At 38.0% G+C, this 20,379-nt stretch overlaps 2 protein-coding genes across 5 annotated transcripts; one reads left to right on the top strand and one right to left on the bottom strand.

The window, feature by feature from the left end:
* Positions 1 to 960: 960 nt before the first annotated feature.
* On the top strand, positions 961 to 7,588 carry LOC128861121 (lon protease homolog, mitochondrial). Of its 2 annotated transcripts, none has more exons than XM_054099032.1 (11): positions 961 to 1,454; positions 1,562 to 1,820; positions 2,172 to 2,556; positions 2,627 to 2,756; positions 2,817 to 3,121; positions 3,194 to 3,423; positions 3,483 to 3,675; positions 6,148 to 6,511; positions 6,572 to 6,930; positions 6,997 to 7,186; positions 7,249 to 7,588. In XM_054099032.1, the coding sequence occupies exons 1-11, from the start codon at positions 1,092 to 1,094 to the stop codon at positions 7,393 to 7,395; spliced, it is 2,925 nt and encodes a 974-aa protein (XP_053955007.1). In that variant the 5' UTR covers positions 961 to 1,091; the 3' UTR covers positions 7,396 to 7,588. The 2 variants fall into 2 exon arrangements, with proteins under 2 accessions (XP_053955007.1, XP_053955008.1); XM_054099033.1 differs by having other exon boundaries at positions 962 to 1,454; positions 2,226 to 2,556.
* On the bottom strand, positions 7,520 to 19,485 carry LOC128861122 (proclotting enzyme). Of its 3 annotated transcripts, none has more exons than XM_054099034.1 (6): positions 19,346 to 19,485; positions 13,617 to 13,705; positions 11,067 to 11,230; positions 10,779 to 10,915; positions 10,120 to 10,705; positions 7,520 to 7,885 (listed from the first exon to the last, which is right to left on the bottom strand). In XM_054099034.1, exons 2-6 carry the CDS (start codon positions 13,699 to 13,701, stop codon positions 7,613 to 7,615), a joined length of 1,245 nt encoding a protein of 414 aa, XP_053955009.1. In that variant the 5' UTR covers positions 13,702 to 13,705; positions 19,346 to 19,485; the 3' UTR covers positions 7,520 to 7,612. The 3 variants fall into 3 exon arrangements, with proteins under 3 accessions (XP_053955009.1, XP_053955010.1, XP_053955011.1); XM_054099035.1 differs by having other exon boundaries at positions 19,355 to 19,485; XM_054099036.1 differs by having other exon boundaries at positions 19,276 to 19,363.
* Between the last annotated feature and the right edge of the window lie 894 nt (positions 19,486 to 20,379).

The following is a 20,379-nucleotide window of genomic DNA, read 5'->3' as shown; positions in this document are numbered from 1 at the left end:
TTTTTATGAGGAGCTTTTTCATGGCAGAAATACACTCGGAGGTTTGCCATTGCCTGCCGAGGGGCGACAGCTATTAGAAAAATGTTTTTCTTAATTTTGGTGTTTCACCGAGATTCGAAACTACGTTCTCTCTGTGAATTCCGAATTGTAGTCAGGCACCAACCCATTCGGCTACGGCGCCCGCCGTAAATCTGTTTAGTTTTTTTTAATTTCAGAGAATCCACTTCCGAGATATAGTGGTCACCGCAAAAGGTTTTTTTTGAGAGGGGCTCGTGGATATCAGCTGTAGCTCCTTTCCAAATAAATATTTTTACTAATACTAAGTCTTGAAATACAGTTAAAAGATAACATAATATGTGCAAACATTTTTAAATCAATAAATTTAAAAGTTTTTTCAGAAAAAATTCTGGAAAATTCGTTTTTTTTCGGCCTTCTAACTGTATATATGTAAATTGTAAATTTTTCTTTCACCTGATTCACCTATCTATAGAATAAATAATCTCATAACCTAACCAATTTTCAGTCACGCGAGCCACGAGGAAGATTTATTAGTAACTTTGAATTAATAAGACCAACTGATATATCCGTTGTTTTGCGTTTCAGCTCTGACTCAACCTAAAAAAACAATAAATTCACTTCACATGCTCCATATTGTTTTCCCACTATTGCGAGCGAACTTTTATATGAGCCATCACTGTACTATGCCTCAACTGACTAAACATAGCTCCACTTTTCTTTCTACGGTTACTTCATCTTCAACTTTTCTGTGTAAAAAAGTTTTCTACAATCTGTTTTATTAAGATTTACTTCATTTTTGGCTGAATAATTCTACTTTACATTTTTTATGCTATATATTATGCAAAATATCTGCCGAAACATAACTTGGTTATTACGTCAGCAAATGTTCACTAAACGAAGCTCTCCATATGACTTCCCGCAGAACTTTTTTCTCGTCGTTTCTGACACTTCACGCTGACAGATGATAATAAAATTCAGTACTGTCTAAAAGAAATATCGTTTTCGTCTCGGGATATATTTTTATATTTTCGGGTGTAATTTATATGAAAGTTTTGTAAAATTGTACTAGTAAAATGCTATCTTCTCTACTGCGACAACGCACAATCACTCTTAGGGTCGGTAACCTAGTGACACAAAAGCGGCGTGCAACACAATATTTGACTTATTCAAATCTGCGTTATGGAGTGCTGCAGCAACGCTTCGACGCTAGCAGTGTGTCCCTTGTACCGCGAGCAATCTCCATAAACTCACGTAACTACTGCACTAATCACAAAAAAGATGAAGAGGAAGATTTGGAAGTTGAGTCGGCAGAATACGTGGTGAATAAGGATCCGCAGTTGCCGGCGACAGTGGCGGTGCCGGAAGTGTGGCCGCATTTACCGCTGCTGGCGACACGACGTAATCCAGTTTTTCCGCGTTTTATGAAAATTTTAGAGGTGCGTTACGACAATAAATCCCAAAAAAAATTAATGTGTTAATATGTTTATTTTTATGTCGTACAAATTTTAGCAAATGTTTGTTATATAATTTTATGTATTTGAAGGTTTCAAATCCGTTGGTAATTGATTTAATACGGCGCAAGGTCAAGTTGAATCAACCGTATGTGGGTGTATTTATGAAGAAGGACAATGAGAATGAATCGGAAACTGTCGAAAAACTTGACGATGTATACAATGTGGGTACATTTGCGCAAATACAAGAACTTCAAGATTTGGGCGATAAGCTGCGCATGGTGGTTGTGGCACATAGACGCGTTAAAATAACTGGGCAAATTTTAGAGGACCTGGTCCCAACGACGAAAGGTAAGGGGTAATGAACTAGGGTTCACATCAATTTTTCTATGCAATGAGTGGGAAAGGAAAGTGCAACAAAATACAACTTGGAAATACGGTGCCGCCGCTTCGATAGCGCGTTTATTGCCGATACAAATTTACACTTGTTAATATTTTTTTAACACCGTTATTATAACATTGTTGATTTCAATTACCCACTCTTTACAAAAATCCCTGAGCCTTAGTGCTCCACCCCATCTATTTTCGTTAAAACCCAGGAACACGCGCTTCCCTTCCACACCTCTCTTTCCTTCCTATTATCTCGTTGCTCTGGTAAAATTATATATAAGAACATATTTCGTCATAATGCTCTCCACTCAGAGAAGAAGACGACAATACATTTTCCACTCTTTAATGTAAAATTGAACATCCCAGCTGAAGAACAACCAAACGATTTGGAACGACGTAAATTAGCACGAAAAATTCGCTCTGGCCGCTTGTCCAAACGCGACGTAAATCAAGGCGCCAAAGTGCCTGCTGAGAAATCAGAAGAAGTAACACCAACAACAACTACAAATGCTGTACCCCCTGCAACAGGCACAACCCAAGTGCCACCAACAACTGGTAACATTCCCCAACCTGTGCTTATGGTGGAAGTGGAAAATGTTAAGCATGAACAGTACAAGCAAACCGAAGAGGTTAAAGCACTCACACAAGAAGTGATAAAAACTATTAGGGATATTATAACAATGAATCCGTTGTACAGGTAAATTAAGATTTAATGAAATTATGTGGCATAAATTATAATATTGCGCATTTATATCTTTGTTACACAGGGAAAGTTTGCAGCAAATGTTGCATCAAAATCAGCGTGTGGTCGATAATCCAGTTTATCTGTGTGATTTAGGTGCATCACTCTCCGCTGCTGAGCCAGAGGAGCTTCAAAAGATCATGGAAGAAATGGAGGTAAGTAATAGCTTAAGAAGATAACTGTAATAAATCATTTAAATGCCGTTCTTCTAACAGATACCGAAGCGTTTATTGCTTGCTTTAGCTTTACTGAAAAAAGAGTTGGAGCTTTCGAAGTTACAGCAGAAAATTGGGCGCGAGGTTGAGGAGAAGGTAAAGCAACAGCATCGCAAATATATACTCCAAGAACAGCTTAAAGTGATTAAGAAAGAACTGGGTATAGAAAAAGACGACAAGGATGCGATTGGCGAAAAATACCGCGAAAAGTTGAAAGACAAAACTGTGCCCGAAAATGTAATGGCTGTCATTGATGAAGAATTGAATAAGCTGAATTTCTTGGAGAGCCATAGTTCAGAATTCAAGTGATTATATGAACGCTATACTCAATTTCTTTGAACAGTCATATAATTTTATTTTTTATTTTTAACATTTAGTGTTACACGCAACTACTTAGACTGGCTAACTTCACTGCCGTGGGGCGTTACGAGCACGGAAAACTTGAGCTTAGAACAAGCACAGGAAATCTTGGATCATGACCATTATGGTATGGAGGATATCAAGAAACGTATTTTGGAATTTATTGCTGTAAGTCACTTGAAGGGCAGCACTCAGGGCAAAATTCTTTGCTTCCATGGGCCACCGGGTGTGGGCAAAACCAGTATAGGTATGTAATGCTGTAAAAAAAATGTTAGCACCATATAAGCGATCGTTTTACAATTATAGCGCGCTCCATTGCACGCGCCTTAAATCGGGAATATTTTCGGTTCAGTGTTGGTGGTATGACCGACGTTGCTGAAATCAAAGGACATCGACGTACGTATGTAGGCGCTATGCCCGGCAAACTTATACAATGCCTCAAGAAAACTAAGACTGAGAATCCGTTGGTGCTAATCGATGAAGTGGATAAAATTGGCAAGTGAGTTACTACGGAAATATGAAAAATTTGCTTACTAAATAAATTTTAACATCATAAAAAATAAATGCTGTGGCATTATTCTAACTAATAATGCTTACGGGCGTGGAAAATCAGCTTGAGCAAAAACTGTCAGGCTACTCGTCCGGCATCTATTCGCTCCGCTCCCCTATGCCCTTCTCCAAGTGAGAGCAAATAAATAAAACGAAAAGTTCATGTTTATCTAACACGCAAAATAAAAAATTTAAATATCTTAACGCAAAAGCAGTTGCCGACTGAACAGTCAAATCAAAATTTAAATGCCAATAGCCAGCAAGTTTCTTTGTTAACTGTTCTAAATAAAATTTCTGCTCTTAAAATAGAATACAAGAGCGCGGTGGCAATGCTAAATACTTTAAAAACATCAAGGCAGCTCTTAGTTGAAAAAAACTGAGCATATACATTCCTAAATTAAAGCTATGCGCAAATAAAAATAAATAAATAGTGGAACTTTTATCAATTCATGGAAACTTTGCTGGATTGAACCAATCTATAAATCAGGTGATCGGAATGACGTCTGTAACTATAAGCCTATGGTCAAGCAGAGCACATAATAGAAATGAAGTTATTTAATCTTATAAATCAGGTTATAGGTATCACATTGCCAGCATGGATTTTTCCCCGGCAGGTCTACCTGCGCTAATCCTCTTTTAGCTACCAATCAAATAATAAATGCGTTTAAAAACTGTGCCCAATTAGACGCAACTTATACAGGCTTTTCGAAAGCCTTTGACAAGGTGGACCACTCAATACTTTTGTATAAGTTGTAACACAATGGGATTAGAGGAAATCTCTTAAAGTTCTTCGCCAGTTTCTTAACAGATAGGAGACTACTAGTGAAAATTGTACCTATTGTATCTAAAGTCATAGTCATGTGTCTGGATCTGCTAAAAGATAATTTAGTACAAAGTGCGGATAAAATGGGCATTCGAGATTCGTTTAGGTTCTACCAAAACAACGGTCCCAAGCATACGTCTGATATTGTAAAAACTTGGCTTATCAGAAATTGCCCACATCCCGATTAAAAGCTGTTCTGAATCAAAAGGGATACCCCAAGTTTTAGGCGTAATCATGAAATCGAAATATTAATGTGTTTATGTTTTTCGAATACTTTTAATTTAGTGCATCATTAAGGCTGTGACCTCGAAACTGTAACTGAGTTATTTTAAGTTGCCATATCTTCCTTATGAAGAAACGTTTTTTGTTATTTTTTGTTATTAAATGAAACATGTTATTTAACAATAAAAAAAATATATACGATTTTTTATGTAATGGAAATACAATAAAATAAATTTGATATTTTAATAATTTTTTTTGACTGCATCAAATAAGCTATGAGTCATTGTAGGTCGCCGTAAATTCCTTGGCTTACAGTCAATCTTTGTCTCAATAATCTTTGTCTATAATATCATTAAGGGGTTATACGCAGTTATGAAGCAAATAAAAGACGGGTTGTCAAGGATTTATCCTGAAGAAACTTCAGAATATTTTAATTTGAAAATTTTTGGCGGTTATAAAAGCATCCTTCAAGAACGTAACAAAATTTTTTATTTATGAAAATGTTGATTATAGAGCGAGCTGCAGGCGATTTCTGGAACCTCCTTTAAAAAAAGACGATTTACGGTGTACATCGTAACTCAGGATTGGATTATCTGAAATCAAAAAACCAAACAAATTTTGTTAATATATTAGATTATCTAGTAATTAATCGTTCGGCTAATCAAAATAGTGAATTTTCACAAAATGCCAGCTTTTAAAAGAAATGATTTCGATTTTTACGTTAAAATTTGGCCGTAAATTGATTATAAAATGGAAAATAAGTATCAGATTTACAAAAGGAACGATTAATTACTAGAAAATGTATCTTTAAAGATTGAGTTAAAACGGTTGACCGATCAAACAAGCCGTTTTCGAGATATCGTGTACACCAACTTGAAAAATGCCGTTTTGAAAAAAACACGTTTAAAGTTTCAATACCTACCTTAAAACGTGCCGAGGCATCTCTACATATTTAGGTATAACTCCGAAAGTATTGCGTAGATCTACTTCAAATTTCCTGCGTATACTTTTGAATATATGTACATTACAAAAATGCAATAAAAAAAAAATCGATTTTTTTGAAAGTCATAACTGCGTATAACCCCTTAATGGAAATATCGTTTGTAAGGAGTTATTAAACCAACTTCAAAGCCATATTTCTTTTTATAGTCTAAGAATCAATCGTTTATTTAACCTTTCTAATAATACCACTAATTATGCATTTAATGAACCTCTTGTGCGATCTGCGCGATTGTGTAACAATTATTGTAACATCATTAACTTTAATGATAACATCGGAAAATTTAAGCTTGATCTGTTTACCAAATTTAATTAAGTGCATTAGTCTGTAAGAACATTTTCTGTAGACTGAAGTAAATTAATAAATACTACTTCCAGAGGCTACCAAGGTGATCCCAGTTCGGCATTGCTTGAGCTCCTCGACCCCGAGCAAAACGCCAATTTCCTCGATCACTACCTCGATGTGCCCGTGGATTTATCGCACGTACTCTTCATTTGCACAGCAAACGTTATTGATACCATTCCCGAGCCTTTGCGTGATCGCATGGAACTGATCGAGATGTCCGGCTACGTCGCCGAGGAAAAAGTGGCCATCGCACGCCAATATTTGATACCACAGGCAATGCGTGATTGTGGCATCACCGGCGATCACATAACCATTAACGATGATGCATTGACGACGCTCATTAAAAGCTATTGTCGTGAATCGGGTGTGCGAAATCTGCAAAAACACATTGAAAAGGTGCGAAAATATTCAATCTCATCTCGATTCTATTTTCACTAATTTCCTCTATAATTGCAGATTGTACGCAAAGTAGCCTATCGCTTTGTGAAAAAAGAAGGTAACTATTTCACGATCGCGGCCGACAATCTAACAACGTTCCTGGGCAAACATATTTTCTCCTCCGACCGCATGTACGAATCTACACCACCCGGCGTGGTTATGGGTCTGGCGTGGACCGCTATGGGCGGTTCGTCGTTGTATATTGAAACGGCTGCTCGTAAAACTGGCAAGCTCACAAAGGACGATGATGTCAGTGGTTCAATACACCTGACGGGCAATCTCGGCACTGTTATGAAGGAATCTGCACAAATTGCATTGACTGTGGCACGCAATTACCTGCGCGATATAAAAGCAGATAATACCTTCCTGGAGAAGGGGTATATAACTAAAATTATATTTGAAGTACTTCGTTGTAATTAAAAAGGTTTTTCGCCCATTTCTAGACACATTCACCTGCACGTACCTGAGGGTGCCACACCCAAAGACGGCCCCAGTGCTGGTGTGACCATTGTGACGGCGCTGATATCATTGGCAACGGATCGCCCAGTACGCCAAAATCTGGCTATGACTGGTGAGGTGTCCCTCAAAGGCAGAGTATTGCCCGTTGGCGGTATTAAAGAGAAAACAATCGCTGTAAGTTGAAGACGAAATTATTTTATTGGTTAGATGATTTCAGTTTTAATTTTTTTTCATAGGCGAAGCGCTCGGGTGTCACCTGCATAATATTACCCGAAGAAAATAAAAAAGATTTCGCTGAATTACCCTCCTACATTACCGATGGCATTGAAGTGCACTTTGCTACCAACTACGAGGATGTGTATAAAATCGCTTTTCCAAATTAGTCCAACCTGAAAGTGTTCTAAGAAACAAAACTTAGCACCCGAATGTAACTTATCGTAATGCTAAGCATTACATGGATTCACTACTACTTATATAATTAAATTGTAATCATTAAAAAATCTGTAATATGGTTATAGGTTATTAGTATTAAACAAATTTGTATTTAATAAACCGTTTCTGAAACGTGCAAATTAAGTTAGAAAAAGTGCATTAACTGCATTAAATATCAGAATTTTCAAGTATCCAATGCATGTACTGGTTCACGCTCGTGTACATGCCAGGCCGATTGGCTTCTCCGCAACGCACACCCCACGACACAATGCCGACAGTGACCCAGCGACGATTTGGCAATTGCACTAGCAGTGGACCACCACTATCACCTTGGCAGGAGTCTTGGCCGCCTTCACGCATGCCAGCGCACATCACAGTGTCCGGAATGCGCTCAACCATCGCTTTACGACAATCGGCAAGTTTCCAAATGGGCAGCAACACCTAAAGAAAGTGGCATAAAACAAAGAATTCAAAAATATGATGGCATAACCAAAAAAAATCCAACAGTCACAAAATGGCTCCCCGATTAGAAGATCGCGTAGACCTATCGGGTACTATAATAATAAACAACTACATATACATAGTCTTGCCATAAATTCGGTGACAAATTTTACAATGCATGCGGCGAGAAGAAATTCGCGCTAAAAGTTCCGTTATTTTTGCTTATATTCTTATGTATTGTCTACTCATACATTTCACTCAGTTTCGTGGCAAATTTCGCTTGTTAACAATGGAGTGGGAATGAATCGTGTTTCCCAAACGTCTGAAGTGACAGACAGAAAAAGAAGTGATCGTCCTCGCGTGGTTCGTGCTTAAAGAAAATTACACTCGACAGATGCAAGCAGCTTCTTCGGTGGCACGCGGTCAACTTCCATAAAAATATTCTTTTCACAGATGATACAATTTTCACTGTTGAATAAGTTTTTAATAAGCAAAACAATAAAATCTATGCTAAAACTGCTGAAAACGCAAAGAATATTCTTCCAAGGGTTCAGCGTGGCCACCATCCAGAGTCCATAATGACGTCTCTTCATTTCTGCGAAAAAGGAGTTAAGACCGGAGCAAAAGTGTACCAGGAGGATGTCTTAGAAGGCGTGGTGAAGCAATTGAGCAGTACTCTCTTCAAAGGATTTCGATTTTCAATTGATACCGTTTGTTTTTCTTCAATTTTCAACGCCGTCAATTTTCACGTCTCTAGACCAGAAAGGTGCCTTAAGATCCTACTTCTTAATGAATATAGATAATCTATACACTTTAGATATCAACAACGGACCCATTTCGTGGTTTAAGTGGCATCGCTGGCTCTATGTGCGATGCGGCTGCCAATCCTAACCTAACCTGAACATAACTTTCTGAGAAGAGAGTATTATAATTTCATATCTCTAACGGACTTAACTTGTAACTGAACTTATGGCAGGACTAGTATATATTGGGTTGGCAACTAAGTAATTGCGGATTTCACTCATAGAGGACTTCAGTTGAATTTTTAGGTTTGCAGACTAGTACAAATGTAAAACACATTTTATTATTTGATAGTTGGCAATTCAGCTGACAATCAGTAAGAAAAAAGTTTTTTGATCGGTTGCGTAGCTTTCGTTTGGCGTTCGTTGAAAAATGGAGAATCAAAAGGAACATTTTCGTCGTATTTTGATTTTTATTTCTGCAAAGGGAAACCCGCATCGCAAGCTCATAAAAATGTATGTGCTGTTTATGGTGACGAAGCCTTAAAAGAGCGGCAGTGTCAAAATTGGTTTGCCAAATTTCGTTCTGGTGATTTTTCACTCAAAGATGAAAAACGCTCTGATCGTCCAGTTGAAGTTGATGACGCCCTAATCAAAGCAATAATCGATTCGGATCGTCACAGTACAAGACGTGAGATTGCAGAGAAGCTTCATGTACCACATACATGCATTGAAAATCACTTAAAACAACTTGGCTCTGTTCGAAAACTCGATACATGGGTTCCTCACGAACTGAAAGAACCGAATTTAACGCAACGCATTAACCGCTACGATTTGCTAAAGAAACGTAATGAAAATGATCCATTTTTAAAACGACTGATAACTGGCGATGAAAAATGGCTTGTTTGAAACACCTCAACCAACATCACAAGCTGATATTCATCAAAAGAAGGTTTTGACATCAGTTAGGTGAGATTACAAAGGAATTATCTACTTTGAACTCTTACCACCCAACCGAATGATCAATTCTGATGTCTGCATTGAACAACTAATGAAATTAAACACTGCAGTGATGAAAAGCGGCCCGAATTGACAAATCGAACAGGTAATGTATTCCATCATGACAATGCAAGGCCACACACATCTTTGGCCACTCGGCAAAAACTATTGGGGCTTGATTGGGATGTTTTGTCACATCCACCATATAGTCCTGGCCTTACACCATCTGTTACTTTTTGTTTCGATCTTTATAAATTTCAATAATGATGATGATGTCAAATCGTACCTGACTCAGTTTTTTGCTAATAAAAACCAGAAGTTTTATGAACGTGGGATTATGATGCTGTCTGAAAGATGGCAAGAGGTCATTGATCAAAGTGGGCAATATATTGCAGAATAAAGTTATTTAGTTCCATAAAAAAATTGTCTTTGATTTTCGAAAAAAAAACCCCATTACCCAGTTGCCAACTCAATATTAAATCAGCGTTTGCTCACCTCCATAAGTATGTCCGAATGCGGTCCACCAAATGTTTGCGTACCCCAACCAGTAACCACACCTACTTGTCCCTCCCAAATCTGACCAATAGGCGGCATACAAACCGGCCAGATGTACGTATTAAAGAGTGTGGCACGATCCAAACGTAGCAGGGCGATGTCATGCTCATATGTCAGCGGATCATAATCGATGTGTATCACCATATTCGCAATACGAAAATCACGCGCGCGTGTCTCGTTAATCAGTAGCGTATTGTACTCGCCCAAGCGCACAAATATGTCATCCTTGCGAAATTCATGCACACAGTGGCCAGCTGTGAGCACATGACGATCGGTGACAAGTACACCGCCACACCACACATACGGCAAGCCGGGCCGTATCAAAGCGGCCATCCAAGGCCATTCATCCGGTTCGGCCGGCCGTCCGCCCGTAATGCGTGGAAATTGTTTGGTTGTTAGGCCACAGCCACGTTGTTCGGGCTTGTTAACAATGCGCGCCTCTTCCAGGCCATTCTTATTTACATCGGTAATGATTTGTGGACTGAAACGTGACTCGGTGTTGTCAGTGCAACAAACGCCGATTGATCTTTGAAGAGAGAAAGAGATTTAAATAAATAAATAAATATATTAACGCTAAAAGGGGTAATAAAAAGACATACTTTTGTTCAATAATACACAACTGGGAGATTAAGCGCCAAACATCATTCTTCAGCTCCGGCATGCGACAATAGAGCGGGTGACGACAATGGCCCATCTCGCCCAGCGAAGTGCGGCACTCGCCATAGTCTTTATTTTCCTACACAGATAAAGTAAATTTTATGACTTTGTAAATATGTATGTACAAATATTTTTTTATTTTTTTCAAATTTGCAGTTCTGCGCGATAACCCGTTTTCGGCCCTGCACTCTAAACTCCATTTGCGCAACTATTTTATAGTTTGCACTCACTTGAAAAATCACTTGTCGCTTCTTCAATATGTGACGCATTAAATAATCACTACCGCCGCCAGTACTGTTATATTCGTGGGCACCAGAATGCGCTGCGCTGTATGCATTTTCATTATCGTTACGACCCCATTGAAACTCGTCATTGTCAGGCAATTCAAGTAGATCTATGAAATGACATGAAATATTGAATTAAAGACAATTAATTGCACGTGAATTACGCTGGTTGCGGATATATGGAAAGCGCTTGAAATTTCTAGGTATTTTATATAAAAGTCACTATAATCAATATCTATCTTTATTCAGTTCAGAAGCTCCAATTATAAATAACAGTAATTTAGATCCATTAATTGCTGATTACCAGAATCTTTTAGGGTTAAAAATTTTAAACATACGAAAAAAATCGATTTTAATTCAGACGGAAATACCGCTTTAACAACTTAATGTGTATTTTCGAACTAATGAGAGCAAAAAAATTTCAACCAAACGCTCAGATTAGATTTTTATTTAGAATTATTGGAGGTTTGCACTTCGACCTCATGGGCTTTTGTGCACTCTGCTCATCACAGTGCCTCATCCATATGTGTCTGCAGCGACAGCAAAGCTGCGCTCATGGCCTTAGACAGCCCCCCAACCACTTCGAGGGTAGTCGAGTCCTGTAAATCCAGGCTGAACTATGTCGGTAGACATAATAGTATCGCGGATAACCAGATCTCTGACTCTTCAATCAGAATGGGCTCTGAGGCCAACTTCTTTGGACCGGAGCCTGTTCTGCCACTCCCTTCTACGGCCATCAAAGCCACGGTTAGCAAACGGGTTACTCTAAAACACAAGCGAGCTCGGCAGGCTGAGAGAGGCTGCAGATGAGCAAAGCTGATGTTACCTGTCATGTCCGACCGACTGTCGCAGCTTCTCCTGTCACTAAGCAGAGGGGACTGTAGGAGGCTGATTGGACTGATGATAGGCCACTTTATGTGGGCAAAGTACATGGAAAAGGTAGGCAACTCAGACAGCATGTGGAGAGGAGAATGAGACGCTGGACCACTTTCTGTGCATCTGCCTAGCCTTCGCTCGAATCAGGCTTCAAGTCTTTGGCACTGATGTGTTAAGAAGCGACCACCTTGGCTCCCTGTCACCACAAGATCTGCTCAGATTTCTTCGGAGGTCGAGTAGATTTAAAGAAAATTAAAAAGGGAGTTCGAATGCAGGGCAATGGAGTTAATTGTGTCTGAGTGCTGTACTTGCCAGTCTGTCCCGACAAAAACAAAAATCTCATCCAGACCCAGTTCCCTTATTAAACTTAAGATAGGCTGGGTTGGAATGTGTGTACCTGCCTTTCTTCCGACTGCAAATGGCCGAGATGTATCAACCTTCTTCAGGCCATAGCGCTGCATTTAAGGAAGAAGTGCACTTTTTAAACCTCTTTTGTTTTTACCCCCTAATAAAGATTTCGACTGAGTTAGTCCCATAGTTCGGTGCCAGCTAACCTCCCTTAGCTTTAGCTCTTCACTCCTAAGCTTCTCCTTGATGATGTGTTGTTCAACAGCAAGGAAAGACTCGGGTCCTCTCTTGCCAATGCGTCCGCTACTTCGTTCCCAGTTTTACTGCTGTATCCTAGGGTCCAAATTAACCAGATTCAATTGTGCGTACCTAACAGATTCAGTTTCTCGATACACTTAAGGACCAGTAAGGACTTAATATCACAGATTAACAAAGCTTTGAGTGTCGTCTGATTGTCGCTCAGAATGGCAATTCGCTCACATTCGTGCACAAAGACAGATGGCATACACCTCCGCTTAGAAAATGCTTGGGAAAACTACCCATCGGCCCAGAATGCTTGGTTTCGTTGCCAAATACCTGTATTCCACCGCCTTTGACTTTTGGTGTTTTCGAGCCATCTGAGTACACATTGCAGTGGAAATTTGTGCTGAGCACTACTGAAGTGACAAACCCGGATGATTAGGGTAACGTAGAATCTACTATCTTGGGGACGACTCCTGCTGGAGTTTACTGAATTTCTTTCTACTAAGAGCACAAGCGTCTCGCTATATACTATACATACATATAGGTTGTATTGTGGGCGCTTTGCGTTATCTTCAAAAGTGTTCGTGTTTTGCCAAGTGTGCGACTTAATCTACTGCATTCCACTGGTCTCTGGTCATCAAATGAACGCATCAACATTTACTTGTTCTTACTCCAATATGACTTCCGATTTCACTGTCAGCAAAATGTCTGCGGAGATACTGACTTCGATGAGAAGAATTGACAGTACCACCGAGCTTCATTGGTTAATAATGCCGATATTGCAACAATAAAATAAACAAATCCAATTTAACTCAGCCTCAGTGCACTAAAATTTGGCAGTTCTTACGATGAGCCTTAAAAATGAGCTTTCTTCCAAAAATCTTGGTTGTAGTTACAAAAATAAATCTAAGTATAAGAATACACATACACACATGCATGCGTATGTATTTTTGTATTTGCACATGGTGACTTTGAACTTGAACTCGCAATAGTATACTCGTATATGTACATATATTTTTTTTTTCATACCGATATAATCCTTGGTCGTTGCTCGTATCCAATGCGCTAAGCAGACGATAAGCAGCAGCAAAAATGTGGATTTTTGTATGGGCATGATGCTGAAAAGAAGTGTTATCAATTTCATTAATACACAAATATCACTAAACATTAAAAAATTATTTTCGACTTATATGGTTTGAAGAGCAAAAAAATGCGATTTTATCAGAAACAATTTAAGAAGTGTCTAAATTCAAGCGACACCAAATTTAATGTATTTTGTATGGTATTATACCTCCTCTCTTGGGCGTACACTAACCGTCAGTCAACTTTTGTCCGACCAAGAGAGGTGTCCACTCAAAAGAGGGCAACTTCTTCCGATACATAAGATTTGGCATAGAAAAGATATCCGCTCAAGGGAGGTGTCTGTTAAAAGAAGGTCTCAGACTCGACTCTGGCAAAACGGAGCTGGTGCTATTTACCAGAAAATAAACCTCCACTCTTGAGACTTCCCAAATTAAACAACCACGTTCTTCCGCTTTCATCGGAAGTTAGGTATCTTGGAGTGATACTTGACTCCAAACTCCATTGGAAGCCACACATTGAAAATCGAGTAAAGAAGGTCAGTACAGCTTTCTACTCCTGCAAATTTATGTTCGGCAAAAAATGAGGGCTCAAGCCACAGGTCGTGCGTTTGATGTACAACGTAAGGGTTCTGCCAATTTTAACATATGGATACCTGGTTTAATAGGAAACTCTTCGGAAGGGCTATAATATCACCAAATTGGGGAGAGTACAAAGGACCGGAGCATGTAGAACTTGCCCCAGCGCTACCCTTAATGTCGTTTTGCACTTACTTCCCATTGACTCTTACATTATTTCCATTGCTGCTCAAAGTGCAATGAAGTTAAAGGAGGTTGACCTCTGGAGGCAATTTCTCAAGCGACATGGCAGCATTTTTGGGCAGTTAACGCCGTATTTCTCTGAATTTCGAAAATATCTCTCTATCCGCAAACTGGAGTTTGAGGGTCGTGCCAGAGCGATATTTCCAAGAAAGGAGGTGTGGAACGAGGGGAAAAATTGTACCGAAGCTGGGACCCCTGTCTTCACTGACGGCTCCAAGATAGAATCGGGAGTCGGAGCAGCTGTTTTCTCTAAATCAGCCAATTTATCTTCTCTTCTTAAAATTGCCGAATACTGTTAGTGTTCTTCAGGCAAAAGTCATTGCGATTCTGCAGGCATGCAAAATACTTAGGGAGCGAGGAAGATATCAACTTTTTTTCCGATAGACAAGCTGCGATCAAAGATCTGACGACGCCATGGTGCACATCCAAACTAGTCAACTCATGTAAGGAGGACATCACGTCTCATAGGTGTGCATGAAAACTTTCTCTGAGTTGCGTTCCAGGAATATAGAGGCAAATGAAATTGCTGAAGAGCTTGAAAGGAAGGGGACTGAATCGGTCTTACAGACTTCCTACCCGGTCATCGGCATCCCCTTGTATGTTGTTAAAGGGGAATTGCACAACTTATTTCTCCTTATTTCTCACGAAAGCGCAGAAGAGAGTGAGCTCCATTTCTTCGTGTGGTATTTCGAAAACCCTATGACCCCAATACAATAAACGGAGGACTCAGAAAGTTCTGGGGACTCCACGTCATTCAATTTTGAAACTGATAACTGTGTTTACCAGTTATCTGACGATCAGCACACACGCGGAAAGGTTAGGTTTACCATTTAACCCCCATTGCAGAAGCTGTGGGAATCTTTCAGTGAAGGAGTCCGTTGAGCACCTTCTCTATAAATGTCCGGGATGGGCAGCTAGACGATTAAGGTCACTGGGTGTTCCTTTCTTCGGTGCACCAACTTAAAGCCCATGAATTTTCTCCCTTGCATCAACAGCTCTGGTTGGCTGTAGATATCTGCCAATTGAACGTCTGATAATGGTATCAAAACGGCGCTTTAGTGCTACTTGGGGAGTTCCAGAGTGGTACTTGAACTATTCCACCTACCTACTTAGTACAAGGTGGCGTAAAGCTAATCATACAATTTTTTTTAATAACACTGCCCTGCATCGGTTTTGCGAATAAGATGGGACCCAGTGATCCCGAAGGGAATTTTTGCACTAAGCACGAATCCGAGTTCAAAAATTTTCCATCACGTCAGGTTTTCGAGAAAAAGGGGGTTGAAACCCCTAAAAATAGCGTATTTGGCCATTTTTCAAAAATTGTGGAGCAGAACCCTGACGTGCTACGATCTTCGTTATTGTCAGTAATTGAAGGTTGAACTTTGCTCTTTGAAATAAGCCCAAACCCAAATTGTTCGCATGCACCCTTAGAGTAGGGGGTGTACTTATGTCTACGGGGGTAGAGAAAAAAATGAACATAGGAACTTATCTACACCCAAGATAAGATATAATGAAAAGTGCAGTGTTCCTAAGGTATTTAGTGTCGCTGATTACAAATCTGAAGTCAAACATTCCATCATTAACATTCCATTTAAATAGATTTGTAATCAGCGGCATCAAAAACTCCCTAGTAACAAGTTTCAAGCAAATCGGATAAATTTTTAACATTTTCGTCCGCCATTTTGAATTTTGGGAATCTGACTACAGGTTTGTAATCAGCGACACTAAATACCTTAGGAACATTGCACTTTTCATTATATCTTATCTTGGGTGTAGATAAGTTCCTATGTTCATTTTTTTCTCTACCCCCGTAGACATAAGTACACCCCCTACTCTAAGGGTGCATGCGAACAATTTGGGTTTGGGCTTATTTCAAAGAGCAAAGTTCAACCTTCAATTACTGACAATAACGAAGATCGTAGCACGTCAGGGTTCTGCTCCACAATTTTTGAAAAATGGCCAAATACGCTATTTTTAGGGGTTTCAACCCCCTTTTTTTGAAAACCTGACGTGATGGAAAATTTTTGAACTCGGATTCGTGCTCAGCGCGAAAAGTTCCTTCGGGAACACTAGGTCACATCTTATTCGCATCAGAAAAATTGAAATTTGCAGGGCAGTGTAATGTGCAAGCCTTTAACCAAAAAAATGATCCGGCCCAAAAATTCTCAAAACATGTATATTTTTCCGCTAGCAGCGCCCCAATCAAAATGCAATGAAGGTCCATACTTATACGAGTACCATTATTACAAGCACTATGACTAGACCTAGCGTATGAAATATCATTGAAAACTTGTGTCGTGCTATAAAGTCCGGTTGCGATAGAGCTTAGAAACTTCCATTCGAGTTTATTTAAATTTTTATTAAATTGACTTTTTCTTTTATTATTATCGTAGATCTTTTGTTATTTTAGTAATATAGATTTAAATTTTGTACTAATCTAAAAATTGTTTTTTTTTCAAAAACCTTTTTCTGAAAGGAATTAATATTTAATTTTTTTTATTATCATCATAGAATTTTAATTATTTTAATATAGTATATTTCAATTTTTTATTAATCTAAAAATTCTTTTTTTTTTCAACAAACTTTTTCTGAAAAGAAATAATATTTAATTTTTTTATGATTACACTGTGCGACAGTGAAAATATACTTTTATAGAGACCTAGTACAACTTGTAGGTATAGTAAAACTAAGAAACATGGTATAGGAGAAATTTCCAATACACCCCCAAAATCTCGTTTTATGGCCATAAAACCGTTTTTCAGTAGGTTGATGTGAAGAATCACTCCTAACTTCGAAAATTCCCATCCGATTTCGAATTTGTTTTTTTAGTTCGAAAGAACAAAAACAAGCCTTTTTGACAGTGTGTTGACAATTTTTCTGAAATGACAACTGACGAGACTGTAGACGGAAGTATTCGGAATTTTTTTATTTTTTCTCTATTTTTTCAACTTTGACATCATTTTTGCGATATTATCCGATATTGAGGATGTGTTTTAGTACACTACTGTTAAAGTAAATTAAATTCGGCGTCGAATGAGCTATATTTCACTGCAATTGAATTAAAATTAATAGAGTTGTGCGGGTTTTAAGATTTTTTCTTTTTTTTTACTACGAGATTTGGTATGCGTTTCGAAGCATGAAAATGATAACATGTGTTATTATAAGCACATAATATTTATTGGAGTATTGTGCAGTGCAGCACTGTACGGTATGGTACGGTGCAGTACACAACGGAACTGGTTCCAAACTTAAAAATGCATTGGAAACGGCCCTTTGGAGTTTAGTATGGTACGGTACATTTGCCATTCTCTTCATCAGTTTTGAATACTTCTCTGTAAGAAATTCGATCATCATCATTCATCTTAAGTCGTCATCAACTAAATTCCATTGTTTAAATCGAGAAGCGAGCGTTTCAGATTGTCTTCCCGATAGAAGAAAGATCCTCAAATTCTGAATTTGATCCAATGTGTCGTTCTGAAGACTTAGAACCAGACGGAAAGTACTCTTCATCATCAGGTTTATTGTTATCAGTTTGATCATCATCAGCAATGAGTTGAACTTCCTTCAGTTCCTGCAGTTGAGTCAATCATATCGTCCAAGACTACGGGGTTCTTAACAGTTGCAACATCAGCATACTTTATGTGCTTTCGAGCTTTATAATGATGACCGCTTACATCCGTTTTATAAAAATAACAATCATCTGGTTTATGATAAGGCTGATGATGCCACATCATAGGAGAATATTGAGAAATTCGACTTTTCTGGCAACGTTTTGATTTATATCTCTTGAATTTCAATGAAACAAACAATAAAACTTTGACGTTTTAATAAGGTTAAATTATAATAACAAACTTCTTTTGTTAATCAATGTACAGTGTGAACTTTGGTACACTTGGGAGCTTTTTCATATTTCCATTGAAAAAAAAAAGTGCTATAATATGTCATATATTTTCGTAAGTTATAACCAGTTCTGTTGTATGCAGTACAGTGTCCTCTTATGTATACATATATACTCCAATAAATATTACGTATCTATAATAACGCATCAAAACACGTCCTTCTTCCTATTTAGCGTAAGTCATACCTACATACCAAATTAGTAAAACAAAAAAATAAAATCTTAAAACTCACACAACTCTATGAATTTTAATTCAATTACAGTCAAATATAGCTCATTCGACGCAGAATTAAATTTACTATAACAGTAGTGTACTAAAAAACATCCTCAATATCGAATAATATCGCAAAAATGATGTCAAAGTTGAAAAAATAGAGAAAAAATAAAAAAATTCCGAATACTTCCGTCTACAGTCTCGTCAGTTGTCATTTCAGAAAAATTGTCAACACACTGTCAAAAAGGCTTGTTTTTGTTCTTTCGAACTAAAAAAACAAATTCGAAATCGGATGGAAATTGGCGAAGTTAGGAGTGATTGTTCACATCAACCTACTGAAAAACGGTTTTATGGCCATAAAATGAGATTTTGGGGGTGTATTGGAAATTTCTCCTATACCATTTTTTTTAGTTTTACTATACCTACAAGTTGTGCTAGGTCTCCATAAAAGTATATTTAATATTTTTTTTTTTGCCACACCGTGTTATCATAGAATTTTAATTATTTCAGTCGATTTGAATTTTTTATTAATCTAAAAACTCTTTTTTTTCAAAAATCGTTTTTTTATTATTATCATAGAATTTTAATTATTTTACTATTACTTTATGTAAATTTCTTAGACATTTTTTCGATGCTAATTTTAACTCAAATTAATAATCATTTCATTGCATTTACATTTTTTAATATATTTTTGAACTAAGTTTTTAGCTCTTTTTCCTTTGTTGTTTTTTTTCGCTTGACTTGCCTCACTCACTTCTGCTAGCCGTGAACGTCATAAACCGATTCTACTCTTATTTTTACCACTTTTATGACTACTGTGTGGCGTTTTATTGTTATTTGCGCGCGCCGCCTTGTTAGCAAATCCGTTCAAGCACTCAACACTTCGCCAACTAAATTCGATCAAACTTAGCAGTGATTTTCGAATGCTATGTACGTTACGTACCCGTTCCCTTGTCAGTGTTATTTCGCTTGTTTTATTTTGCGATCGTTATTTCTGCTGTGTTTTTTTTTTTCGTTTTTGTACTTCCACTCTTTGCAGCGCTGATTAAAATATTTAATTTCTTATTCGCAACAAAATGCCATACAGTTATTGCCTATTGTGCATACAAATACAAACCTATCTACTTGATTTTAATGTTATGCCGGCTACAAGTTGCACTCAGCTGGGATTTCCTTCAATTTATTTGTATTTATTTTTTGCTGGGGGCTTGCGCTGTGATGTGACTGTGTTTTAATTCTTTTCTGGCTATTATTTTTGCTATTATTACTTATGAGTCGATATCATCTTCGCGCTACAGATGATTGCAATAGTAATTGTTTTGCTATGATTTTCCAAATCACCTACAGTGGGGCCTAGTACACATTTATCATTTAATATTTAAATAATTTATACGCTAGGCTTTTGCCTACATTAAAAGAGAATGACATCAGCCGTTACAACTCTCAACACATCAATCAATTCAGCTGTCATCGTAATGCCTATGCTATAAGTTCAAGGCCGCTAAGCGAAAGAGATTTTTTGCATTTAAGTGGGCATACAACTTGAATGGCGTGTGACGCCGTCTGAAATCAGAGCTCGCCGAAATTTTGTTCTTTAATTTGCTAACAAAAAAAACTTGCTCAACATGCCGCACTTTGCGTTGAGCCCAACGATGTTGATATAATTTTTAGGAAAAATCGACCACTAAAGCCGTAGCACCAAAAACCAAACCACATAAAAAACAGTCACTTGCTCAGAATGCATTGGCTTCTCTGCTACTCGTATTGACCAGGCATCGT

The sequence above is a fragment of the Anastrepha ludens genome, chromosome 4 (assembly GCF_028408465.1).
Source record: "Anastrepha ludens isolate Willacy chromosome 4, idAnaLude1.1, whole genome shotgun sequence".
Taxonomy (NCBI): domain Eukaryota; kingdom Metazoa; phylum Arthropoda; class Insecta; order Diptera; family Tephritidae; genus Anastrepha; species Anastrepha ludens.
The sequence above is the reverse complement of the archived record's forward strand: the minus strand, read 5'-3'. Positions and strand labels throughout refer to the sequence as shown.

What these genes read in the sequence shown, in the direction of transcription:
- LOC128861121 (XM_054099032.1), top strand. Translation starts at nt 1,092, where the DNA reads ATGCTATCTTCTCTACTGCGACAACGCACAATCACTCTTAGGGTCGGT. An exon ending in ACAATGAATCCGTTGTACAG is followed by an intron (nt 2,557 to 2,626) that starts GTAAATTAAGAT and finishes TTTGTTACACAG; the next exon opens with GGAAAGTTTGCAGCAAATGT. An exon ending in TGTGGGCAAAACCAGTATAG is followed by an intron (nt 3,424 to 3,482) that starts GTATGTAATGCT and finishes TTACAATTATAG; the next exon opens with CGCGCTCCATTGCACGCGCC.
- LOC128861122 (XM_054099034.1), bottom strand. Translation starts at nt 13,701, where the DNA reads ATGCCCATACAAAAATCCACATTTTTGCTGCTGCTTATCGTCTGCTTA. An exon ending in AGCGACAAGTGATTTTTCAA is followed by an intron (nt 10,916 to 11,066) that starts GTGAGTGCAAAC and finishes TTATCTGTGTAG; the next exon opens with GAAAATAAAGACTATGGCGA. An exon ending in ATTCGGACATACTTATGGAG is followed by an intron (nt 7,886 to 10,119) that starts GTGAGCAAACGC and finishes CACTTTCTTTAG; the next exon opens with GTGTTGCTGCCCATTTGGAA.